At 41.2% G+C, this 12,261-nt stretch overlaps 2 protein-coding genes across 5 annotated transcripts in view; one reads left to right on the forward strand and one right to left on the reverse strand.

The window, feature by feature from the left end:
• The window catches only part of nhej1 (nonhomologous end-joining factor 1), an 18,678-nt gene extending 9,680 nt beyond the window's left edge, over positions 1-8,998 (reverse strand). Inside the window, exons 1-6 of one of the 4 annotated variants that reach the window (XM_035677737.1) lie at positions 8,934-8,998; positions 8,049-8,200; positions 7,264-7,482; positions 6,831-7,052; positions 6,183-6,321; positions 5,965-6,029 (exon numbers count right to left, since the gene is read on the reverse strand). In XM_035677737.1, the coding sequence (XP_035533630.1) occupies positions 5,965-6,029; positions 6,183-6,321; positions 6,831-7,052; positions 7,264-7,449 (612 nt within the window). In that variant the 5' untranslated portion in view covers positions 7,450-7,482; positions 8,049-8,200; positions 8,934-8,998. Of the gene's footprint in view, positions 1-5,964; positions 6,030-6,182; positions 6,322-6,830; positions 7,053-7,263; positions 7,483-8,048; positions 8,479-8,929 lie in introns of those variants that run through there. The other 3 variants (XM_035677739.1, XM_035677740.1, XM_035677738.1) reach the window with 3 other exon arrangements.
• Positions 8,999-9,619: 621 nt separating this feature from the next.
• Positions 9,620-12,261, forward strand: part of LOC118339924 (tyrosyl-DNA phosphodiesterase 2-like) — a 3,093-nt gene continuing 451 nt past the window's right edge. The window contains exons 1-4 of the mRNA XM_035677743.1: positions 9,620-9,970; positions 10,313-10,407; positions 11,289-11,407; positions 11,505-11,675. Coding sequence (XP_035533636.1) covers positions 9,762-9,970; positions 10,313-10,407; positions 11,289-11,407; positions 11,505-11,675 — 594 coding nt within the window. The 5' untranslated portion in view covers positions 9,620-9,761. The remainder of the gene's footprint in view (positions 9,971-10,312; positions 10,408-11,288; positions 11,408-11,504; positions 11,676-12,261) is intronic.

Consider the following 12,261-nt stretch of genomic DNA (forward strand, 5'->3'; position numbering starts at 1 on the left):
GAGGATTATTTGGAACACCAATAGACGAACAGATCATAGGCGCACTACCAGGACACACAACCGCTTGGGGCTCCAACTCTTATCGATGTTTCCTCCACGCGGCGCTGGAGGCATCAGTTGCCAGAAAACCCTCCACCAACACCAACCCCTAACTTTCCCTCCTCCGCCGCTACCGACCCGTTGGTTGTGCCAGCTGGATCAAAGTCCCAGACTCTTGTGTGCTTGGTTTTCATCTTACCCACCTTCGGCCAACTGTTGCTCACACCACCTACCGGACACACTTCAGATATTGTTCCTGTCTCCTCCTTTTCATTGCCTCTATGGCCTCAATAGAAGGGAGTTTGTCACAATCATCACTCTTATACTGATAATTGACGTAACAGAGCAGTGATTGAATTGAACGCACCTATTGTGCTTATAAAGTAAGTAAACGTCAACAGTTGGATATACAGAGTTTGTACAATCAATAGCAACTGTTGACAATTTCACAAGTGTAACCAAAAACAGTAGCCCAAAATGAAACTGTACACGTGAAATTTTGTATAAGGAGCACACTAGGTAGTTGGTCTCTCACTATAGCCACCCTGTGTCTGGGTCCTGCGGTGTCAGACATTGGCTTCGGAGCTTCCATACACTAAAGGCCCCGCACATCTTCATCGGAATGCACCTGCAATGTCTTTAACCATTACGCACCATCATAAAATAAAGGTTAAAAATATTCTAAGGTAGAAACCATAATTTATAGACAATTAACCATTCACAGTACTTTTACATTTATAACAAAGAACAACTAGACAGCGATTGACCATACTAAGGCCTGTCTCTTCCGTTAAAAGAGGACAATTTCTGCCATAAAGAGCCCTCCGAAATGTCACACACAAATGTACCTTTAACCCGCAGTAAGCAAAACAAAATGGGACTTTAAATCAATGTAAAATTATCCCGATCAAAACTAACAGAGCTAACTCACCAACACAGGAACATTATAACTTCACCTTAAGGTAACCCATTTATTTACAGTTGAAGAAGGTATGCTAAGGATTACAATTGGCTAAGACCGAATGGCGATAGAAATTTTAATATGATATATGATTTTCCACACCTACTATTTTTCACGTGATAGACTTTATTTTCTTGTCTGACCGAATCCCAGAATTAGTCAAGAGGACGGTGCGGTTGTTGTTTTATTTTTTCCCCATTAGAATAATATCATAAGATCCATTGGTCTTACTCTCTCAGTTACCAAATTCGCGAACAATGACCAATTAACTATCTGCTTAGAGTTCATAACCCGACCAAGTATGCAAATTTTGACTTAAGAAATTACACCTTTTGCTGATTTCCTTCAGGCTCTATTTGTCCTCCCTAGCTTTCAAATAGTCTTTGTTATTATGTTTTCAATATCATAGTCACCGTGAATAGGTATTCGTGGAAACGAATGAGGGGAGTTTGAAATTGAAGGTAAAAGAGCAGGGAAGACGTCTATAGAGAGTTTGGAATGGTAGAGTTAACGGGTGCACTCTACACTCAGATTTGTTGTTGGACCTAACACGCCTTCTACATGGGTCATGAATTCAATATACCTCATCTTTATACAGTTCTAGGGACTCAAGTGGACACATAACGCAATAGGTCACCTTTTAAACGGTATATTATCTAGGTAACAGCCTATGCTTTTACAACTGGTAGGACTGTGTCGCGGATAAAGGAGGATTGCAAGATTTGAATGACTGATTGTTTGAGAGAGATCAAAAATCCATGAGTTGCAATTTTAGGTGGGAATAATTTTCCCAGTATGCTTGTCAATATATCTAGTAAATAGGAAAAAAGAAGAATTAGGAAAGGTCCAACTACATAGGGGTTATCATACATAAGATATCGATGTGTATATTTACATTGTACTGGTTTATTACAAACAGTGGAGTGAAAGACACCTGTAACACAGGCAAAATTTAATCAATTGAAACGCCACTAGAACAGGTGAAATTTCACCCAATATTAGGGACATTGTGCTTGATCAACACAGGTACAACGATTGTGTTGCTGGAGGGCTAAGGCTGGGCTCATTGCAGTGAGTGTAATAATCACAACAGGAACATGTACCCATCATACCTCTTCTCCAAGAATACACACGGTGTGCGAGGTATCAAAGACCCACACTGTGACTCCACTACTCATTACACCATCTGAAGCGACTAGATTGCTTGGCATGCCTTACCTTACAGGAAACTGTGAGATGGGGAAGGTGAGGGTCAGACAGGAATGAGTGGGGTATTATAACCACAATGGGCTGGCTCAGCTCTCTAGCACAGCCTGATGGTTAGTGTTACAGCATTTTCTCTCTGTCCTCTCCCTCTTTGTCTGTCTGTGGGTGATTGTCCCAATCTCATGGCAGGGATTAACTCTTTGCTGAGTCAGGTTATCCTTGCGCTTCTCACCCTGGAATTAGATTCAAGCATCTACTGTTAAATACACTACCTCTTCAACAGGCTGACTGGATTAGCAGAGGAAGAGGAAGGTCGTATCGCCATAACGAATGACAGCCCATCTCCTTTAAGAACACGAAACAACTGCTTTACACAGCAACTCACATCTCTCTACTATCTCTACCTTACGGGAATTCAGAGAAAACAAAGAGGGTCATCCACGATAGATTTGCTGCATATCCACATCTTCTCACCACACAGTTAAAAAAGCCTTACTGACTCGACAAACAAGAGCCATTGAGGGCAAGGGCTTTCCTTATCTGTGCTGCTTTTGAACTATAAACAGCTGGTATTTTGTATGTGTTATCTGTTGCATCCAACTGTTTAGTGAATCAAGCTTCAGTTCCAACTTTGTATGCATCTGAGCAGTGAAAAGTGAGGTATTATAAAGCTACACTTTCCTTGATTTTTAGCATATAGCACTTAATCACTAATAAAAAATTCACAAGACTTTTTTTTTTAACAAGGAAAAATCAACATTTTGGGAAAATTTGCTTTATATTCACATTCCTGCCAGAAGTCTAGATGAGAAAATCAAAGGCCAAGGCTGAGCTGTTTCCCCCTTTGCTCCTCTACGTAGTTGCAAGTGGGATGAGCCGTTGGTTTGTGGAGATAAACCTTGAAAGTTTTCTTTAAAAGCCTGCTGGATAATTTGAACAGTAATAGGTTTATGTTAAGGCCATCCAGCTTTTAATTATTTGAACTTTGTTTTGAAAAATAAAGAGCTCATGCAATCGGTGCTATAGGTTGCCCGCAATTTCATTTTCAAATCTAACACTGTTCTAACGCTGGTTGTTCCTCCTTCTATGCTCTTGATTGACAGGAAGAATTTTTACTGCCCATCCAAAGGTCTTGGAAGTGCCCTTTATCAGCCCACATTATATTCAACAGGAATGGTAGCCATATTTTTAGACGTTACCTGGAACGAGCTAGCATGTTTGAATTGGCATAGAATGTTTCTATGTAATTGACAGATGGACCCAAAACATGTAAACAGACTTTAGCCTGCCAGCTCCCTATTGTTAAAACCGAATCTGTGTAATGTCCAAATTGAAGCACATGTGTGAATAGAGCAGTTCAGTTGTCCCAAAGAATTCACAGTAAGTCCGACATTGCTCCGAGTAATAGTTGCTTTCATGCTCTACTCTGCCTGTCCAAAAACATGTAGTATGGAGTATCAATGCAAAAAGCCAGAATTTGTTACGGATGAGTACTCCTCCTCCCTGCCCGCTCTAGCCTCAGGTGCTACCCCTTGCCTAAACCTAAATGAAGGATTTTCCCATGATGTGATACATCCATATTGACATGGCCAATTCTCCTTGTAGTTTGCTACATGTTGTGAAGGGCAAGTAGTTCATATGAGAACACCCAACTAAAGTTACTTCCACTTTGACTTTTTTACCTCCGCCCGGAATGCCCTGACAGGAAAGGCTTTGGATTCACGCCGACTACTTTTCTGCTTTCTTGTTCTTCTGTCTTCTGATGTCCGCTCCCCTTCTCCGGCCAAACGATGCGATCACCAAAAGACAGAAAAAGAGCCAGGCAATGGGTGACTGGTGTAACTTTCATGATCTCCCATACCTGAGCTGGACTGCCTTCCAGCACCCTAAAAGAAAGATCCTTCCTGGTTGTCCTTTAGACAAACAGCATCAACAAACAGACTGGTTTCCTCACCTCTGAAAACACAAAAATGAGCAACTAGGATCAAAACAAACGTGAAGCTATACGAGGTGTTTTTCTGCAAAGTGAAATGGAGGAAAACCCACAATCCCGCCAAGTTGTCTGATGTTCACTCTTTAAAATCCACGACCTTAACACCGTGAAATCAGATTGAATTTTTGGAAACCCAAATGCGCTCTTCAAACAAAGACGTCCAGAAGTTCGGCAATTTTATTGAATATTCAAAGGAAAACCTCACAATAGGAAGGGGAAAACACTGCAGTAAAACAGGCAGAGGAACACCTTTAATCTGCTCCTACAATAACTCATTTAGAATAGCCCCAAAACAAACCAAACCACCCATTCAGAAAAAAAGTTTTTTGTCGTTCGTCTTGCGGCACCAGACCCGACAAATGTATGTGAATCCCAGTCTTTTTACAAATGGCCCATCAATGATGTAGTTTTTCTGCACCTTTTGAATCCGTTTGTTTACCATTAAAGTCAGGCAAAATCTGTGTATTTTAGGCTCATACCACCGTTCTTAAGCCCGATTAAAGGACTGGAATATTCACTCCCGCCGTTTGGTGGGAAGTCAACACCATAACGAGTGGAGTAGTGATAATTATGTTTGTATCCCTTCCTTTGTTTTCTGGTGGATTCTGCCACAGAATTGAAAATTGAGAGCTGGCTGTTAGTTTCAAAAGAGCGACAGCTTTCACCACTAACTTTTCCTTTACTTTTTTTAACTTGTTACTCAAAGTCTCTTAAGACAGAAAGCAAAAGGAAAGGTTAATGGACAAAATAACTGAAAATAGAAGGTTTACTTTAAAATTGAAAAATAATTAAAAGTTCTTTAAGGGATAAGGTCCCCCAATTAAAGCCCTTCCTTTCTCCCCTTTTTTTTTAATGATAATCTTTCTCATGAGTTTCATATCAATTAAAACTACGCCCTTCATAAACAAATACACAATCCTATTTTAAATAATGTATTTTTGTTTGGCCGGAAAATAACTGGCAAAGGTTAAGTCGGTGCGTGCAAAACGAAAAGGGAGAGTTTCACGGGCCTTCAAAACTCAAAGATTTATCCAAGGATGAATATAAAATGTATAGAACTGCACTTTCCTTCGCTAAGTAGTGATGTTTAATAATTGAAAATAATTTTCAAGTATATTGAGCTTTCTTGTGAGGCGTTAAAGTGGCCCTCCCCCCTGACAAACAAGCAGTGGGCCCCGCCAATTTTTGAAGACCCCCGAGAGATGGAAATATTGGGGTCTGAACTGCTTCCTGAAAATGAGACTGGATGAAACTAACAACTGAACTGGGGCAAATGAAATAAAAATGGTAAAAAATAGATCCCAGACGGAGGACAACAGGACACACACTGAACAATTTCACAGGTAGATCTGAAAATGCTCGCGTCAGTCCAATCCTCCCCATCTCCCTCTCTCTCTCGTTCTCTCTCTCTTCTCTCTCTCCTCCTCCTCACAACACACACCACAGAGGAGTCAGGGGTCAGGCCAAGAAGTCAGAGATGACAAATTCCACACCTGGGAATACAGTAAACCACCACCTTATGCACATCACACAAAAATTGTAATAAAACATCCCCCCTTCACCTTGCTTTGATTGGCTTACTTGAAAGCGCGTCACGGCGGCTCATGTTTCCAGCCAGAAGAGAGAGCGGCCGCAGTGTTTTAATCCATGTGGTTTCTGCCGCGCTCGGCCCACAGCCGGTTTAAACGATTGGGAAGGAGCCAGAGGGAGGGACGTGTAAAAACAAGCCGGACAGTGTGTGTCTGTGTTTGTTGACCTCTCCCACCTTTGACATGAAGTCCTTCTCCCTGTAGGTTCGCCTCCTCCAAAAACGTCCCGTCTGCAGCCGCTCTGCGGTTTCAAACAACACACCATTCCAGTTATGGACCTTGTAAAAAAGCCTGAGGGGTCACAGGTTGATTAGTTAAACGTACAGTATGTCATTTCTGCCACTAGGGGCTCTCTCATCAAAACAACAACAACAGAGTTTGTGCGTGTGTGTACCTCTGCTGAGCGTGGCTCCGTTCTCTCTGTAGTCCTGGATCTCGGCATCCTTCCTCGCCAGCAGACCTCCGAGCTGCTCCACCTGGCGCTGCAGCAGGTGGCTCATGGCCAGCAGGGGGCGCACCAGCTGAACACACACCTGAAAACACACACAGGAAACTCATCAGGTTGTGGGATATTGGTATAAAGTCCACTTGGAGTATAAAGACATTTATCAGTGACAATATATTAAACTAATCTTTTTTGCTGGTTTTTAACTTTGTGAAGCATTTTGGATAAAGTAAACTTTTTTTGTATTTATTAAATGTAATAATTTAAGTCATTTTCCAACAAGCGTCTTCAAATCAAGGTATAAGTGAAAGTTGATATCAACACCAATATTCCTGTACTGAGGCTGCAAATCAGCAATATTTTCAGCTTATAAACCCTACATTTTCTTTTAAACTTCAGATGTTTGTGTTAGAAATGAGAGACAATTTGGCATTATGCAGAGCGGAAAGTCCTCCGAACCATCACAAGAAAGCAAAATAAATTAAGCTCTTGAACTTTTTGCCAATCAATTTCAAACATGGCCAAGCACAAGAATCTGGATAAATAAATAGAGACCATAACTGGTTGGCAACAGCAATGAGAAACGTTGGACCGTACCACAGTGACGGGTGCGGGGGTGCAGTCGAACTCCCAGTAGAAGGGCAGCCCTGCCAGCTCACTCTTCAGCTTCATGCTGATGTTGCCGCCCTCCTGCCGCGTCAAGGACACCTGGGCCTCGCCGTCGGCTCCCCCGTCCCTTCCTGACAGACAGGGCTGAACCACCTCGCACAGGTGGGAGAAGAACGCTTTGACGGGGGCTCGTAAACGTCTGTTCAGCTCCTGGGGAGAGGGGGATTGATTTATCAGAGGAAAACGGATTCTGTTTTTACTTAAATGTCCTTGAGCAGACACTGAACCCCAAAATGCTCCTGATGCTGTGTATCAGTGTATGAGTGTGTGTGAATGGGGTGGCCTGTAGTGTACGGTGCATTGAGTGGTTGAAAGACCAGAAAGGTGCTAAATAAGTACAGTCCATTCATCATTTATGTACCTGCGCTCTCTGCTGGATGGCAGCTGAGTCCATCCTCTCCTCCCACACACAGTGAATGTCTGTCAGCAGGATGTGGTACGCCGTTTCCCCGAACCAGCTCTTGGCTAGGAGCTGGCAGCCGCTGATGCTCACAGGGAGCCAGGGATGCTGCAGGAGGACCTCAGCAGGAGCGCCACGGGCCTCCATCAGGGCCCCGAAACGAGCTCCCAAACAGACACGCTAAACAGAGAGCAAAGGGTCAAGAAGGACAATGTTCAATTCAATGGACATGAAAGTCTGCAGGTTCAATCTCCAGACAGAACCACTGAGTTGGAAAGTATCTGGTTCTTTCATAAAAACTGAAGGAGATAAGTCAACTATAACTCCCAAAATGCATTTCAGTAAGAAACAACCAATCACAGAGCTTCAAATTACACTTACAGATAAAACATTCAGCGGGTTTAAATCAACAAAGTGTTTAGAATCAACTACAGCTTCTTCCACAAAGCACCAACAGCCGAGCCTCATGGGTATTGTAGTATTTAGAGTCATTATGTCATATAAAGTGCACTGAGACAGGTTTACTACCATTTTCATAATTAATTAATAATACATTGTTTGTATAAAGATGCATTTAAGTGACTGGCTTAAATTGTTCGAGTTCATAAACTTAAAAAGGTTTCTGTTTCCTCAGACAGTTCAGGCTCCAGCACGTTGTGAGATTGTTCCTGGAAGTGGGAGCCGATGCCCACACTCAAAAACACAATTTATGTTTTTATCAAACCTGTTTTCTCAAAATCACTCACCTCCAAAGAATGCGCCTCCAAAGGCCGGACTGAGGTGTGTTAAAGCCGCGCTACAGACGCCGTCCCGGCCGCATAATGAGCAGCTTGCAGGAGGGAGACCGCAGTGGCAGCTCCTGCGGGTTACCGGGCTGCTCGCTGCCGATCTAATGAGCCTGTTTTCGGGAGAATAAAACGAGGTGTTTCTCGTCAGTGGCCATTTGAAACGCAGCGCACGGTTCAGAGGTTGACTCATGCCAATTTGGAAAGCGCAAAAATACCAAATCAGTAACTTTACGACAACAATATACCGCCATACAAAGCTGGACACGGATGCCAGCGGTTAGAGGGCACCAGGACAGGATGTAGTCCAGACACGCTCCGTTCTCCCGTGTCACACCAAACTCCATTCACAAATCTCTGACTTTTAAGTCCCCTTGCTTCTCTGCACATATTATTCCGATTTGCCATAATATTTTTAACTTTTCTCGATTACTAGAAGCCACTCTTTAATTCGGCGACCCAGTACAGTAAGCAATATGTAACGTTAATGCAGAAATACCTTCATTCAAACCACAAGAGGTCGGTAACGATAGAAAATCACACCAAACTCCTTTTACAATTCTTCAAATTTTAAAGTTTTCTTGCTGTTAAGCAGATATGTGACAGGGTCAGCTTACTATTTTAGAAGTTTACTGCATTTGTAGGGGCTATTCTTTAACTCGGCGACCACACTAAGCGATATTTATTACAAAATGCTCATTTTCAGTGATACATTGACAGTTTTGGAAGCTAATTCAAAGTCTAATATGATTAAATATTGTTACTGTTCTACCACAACGAGCTTTAATACAAGCGGAGACTTTTAAAATACAACAACAAGAGAATAAGAAATTCAAAACTACCAACGTTTGCAACAAAAACACGCCGCTCCTGTTGACAATTAGCGTCCCCAACCGATGTGAAACAACAGCGTATTCCAAAGGTTCCGCCTATATTTTTATTAATAATAATAATAATAATAATAATAATAATAATGACAGTAATAACAATAATATCTATCAAAATTAGGTCTGTTCTGTGTCTTTGATTTCCAAAAATGAAAGTTTGCATTTTGCACTTTCAGTAATATTGAGATGAATTGTGCAGCCCTACCTGGTACAATAACACAAATATTAATACATTAATGTACGTTTTTATTCAAAATGACCAACACACTACAGCACTCAACACAAAATAGTACAACTCTACAGACTGTACAGTCAGTGAGTAATGATTTACCAGATCAAATAGTGCTTTCTTTAGTGCACAGGGTGCGCCTCATGTGGTTACATGTCTGTTATTTACTCTGCATCTGTATGTACAGTCACAGATGATAAGTCTTTATTTTATCTTAATTTAATGTTTTTTCTTTTGCACCAGGAGTTATCTTACTTTTGGTACGTTAGGTGTATTTTGAGTTATGTCCTTCTACTTACGTAAGATTTTGAATGCAGGCTATTTCACACTGTGGTATTGATACTTTGGTTTATGGAGAGTAATGTGTTAATATTTAATAAGGTTAGGGTGCATAAGTAAAGAAAGGAACACTTTGTCTTATTCCGGTCATATGATGTGTAACAACAGAAACTGAAGCTCCACGTCTTCATATGAGTCACCCTAGCTAAACTAACCCTAACTCTGCTGCAGGTTTAATCCTTATGAGCCGAATCTTTGCCAATATTCTTCAAAAGCGACATGGAGAAAGCCTGTGCTGTCCAAGAGTCATCAGAAATAAAGACCAGCAGCTCCACAGCCGACAGATCTGCTCTCTGCAGCGATGCCACAGCAGAAACCAAAGATAGAGAAGAAAACAGCAAACTGTCGCTGATCTGCTGGAATGTGGATGGACTCGATGGAGAGAAACAGCCGGAGAGAGCGAGAGGTCTCTGCTCTTACTTAATGTCGTAAGTTATGGACACTGTTATGGTCTGTTGTGTCTGTGGAAACACATTTTCTCTCAGTTAGTTTCGGTTTCATTTCCCCACCATATCTATGTTCCACTTTAAAACAAAATACAGGAATTTAGTTGAATCAATCATATTAGTTCCAGTAAAAACCGTGGATCTTGATTCTGGAAATGGATGTTTTTGTTTTGACATTTTTAAATGCCCCTTTTCAAAGCTATTTATTTATTTATTTAAACTCCAGTGAAAGTGATTCTGCTCAATCACATTGTTGCTGTTACTGAGATTATGAGGTTCATTTTTCAATAGTTCTGTCTCCTTCTTCCATTAATCTCCACATAGACACTCTCCTGATGTAGTGTTTCTTCAGGAGCTCATCCAACCATACATCCGCTTCATGAAGAAACGTCTGGAGGCCAACTACACGTTCATTGAAGGTACACGTGAGAAAGTGATGCGACCAAACAGGGCCGGCTTGAACCTTTGTTGCAGCCCTGGGCAAGATTTTGCTTTGGGTTTACAGAGCGTCACTCAAAATGTACATTTCTTCTCTGTAAGGCCTGCAGTCAAAGCATGCTTCACTGTTATTGTTAATGTTATCACGTTCAGCTTGTACTTTACTCCTAATAGGTATATTTACTATTAATACTTCAGTAAAAGTCTGATGCAATAGCCAGAACAAATACAGCAAACAGTATTCGCTGTTAATATATTCATGCTCCTTTAAAGTCAGCACATTTAAAACAATCAGAGTTGACCAAAGTACTAAACAGATTAAAGTTTAGGGCACACAATCTAGTAAAATCACATCGGAATAGTGAAAAAGGTACATTTACGATATCAACCTCAATCTTTAAATATGTGCATGAATGTAAAATAGAATTAAACTGTAAGAACAATAAATACAATGTAATATAAGATAATAAAATACTAAAACCCACTAAGAGCAACCAAGAGCTACTGTACAGATAAATATCTTACATTACATAAAACGTCACACTGTTTTAAAGATTATTAATTATTAATTATTAATATAATTGCATTAATAAACTGAAATAAAAACAAAAATTTAAAAACAGATCCTAATACTAGAGCATTATAATGCTTACACTGTTATAATGATATAAAGTCAACATCAAGAAAATGAGTCAATGGAACAAACAGTATTGGGATAGAATTCAGTTCTGTTAACTTCTTTTATTAAGAGTTGGTGTAGGGGCAGAGAGGTCCCTCCCCATGTATGGCCTTAAAAACAATCAAAAGAACCTTAAAATCCATCCTGTTGTGAACCTTATCGCCGTTCCTTCATGCTGATCAGGTGGTAATGAGGGTTACTTCATCGGGATGATGTTGAAGAAGTCACGAATCACACTGCTGCACAGCGAGCTAGTCACCTATCCATCCAGTCGGATGATGAGGAACCTGATTGTCGCTCAGGTCGGTGCACAGTCATGAGTCTGTGAAGGTGTTATCCAAAAAAATTTGTTTCACTTCTACATGCATTGGCGTAAAAATGTCCTTCCTTTCAAATCAGGTGCTGTTCAAAGGCCAGAAGCTTTGTCTGATGACGTCCCATTTGGAGAGCTGTAAGGCCAATGCAGGAGAGCGCATGAGACAGCTGCGACTGGTGATGAAGAGGATGACGGAGGCGCCTGATGATGTGACCGTCCTGTTTGGAGGAGACACCAACCTGAGAGACTCTGAGGTTTGTCTCTTCCATTCAGATCTCCAGCAGGATGTTTTCTGACAATGTGATAAGTAGGGATGAAGTTGCCTAGCTCACTAACGTACAGTCCTATGTTCTCCTTTAGTCTTTATATCTTTCCAGTCATTCCAAAATCTTAAGCCTGTCACCATGGCTGAAGGCTTCGCTGCCCACTGCATCCCCCACAAGAACATTTAAATCAGACTTGTTTTTCAGGAAAATGTAAGGTAAAGTGATTCCAGTTGAAGTGTTAAGCAGGATTATCGCAATAATATTGTCGATCAGAATTATTTTGGCTGACATGAAATTTTCACATTGTCCCCTTCCTAGTCATAATAGTGCAATGCTATAGCGACCTCATGAGCTCTCTGAAGGAAATATACTTCCCCAGCATGCACTGGGAGGCAGATAAACACCCAATTAACTGTTTGCTAAACCCCTCAGGTTGTCCCAGTGGCCACTTCTGGTACTGTGATTAAAAATCTTCCGCACAACACAAGGCATTTTCCCAATAGGCCGCCAAAGACTAATGTCTGTAAAACTCCATGCATGTAACTTCTAACATGTAAAAACGCTGTTCATGTAG

The sequence above is a fragment of the Morone saxatilis genome, unplaced genomic scaffold (assembly GCF_004916995.1).
Source record: "Morone saxatilis isolate NCDOM2014 unplaced genomic scaffold, NCSU_SB_2.0 Contig6, whole genome shotgun sequence".
NCBI classification, from domain to species: domain Eukaryota; kingdom Metazoa; phylum Chordata; class Actinopteri; family Moronidae; genus Morone; species Morone saxatilis.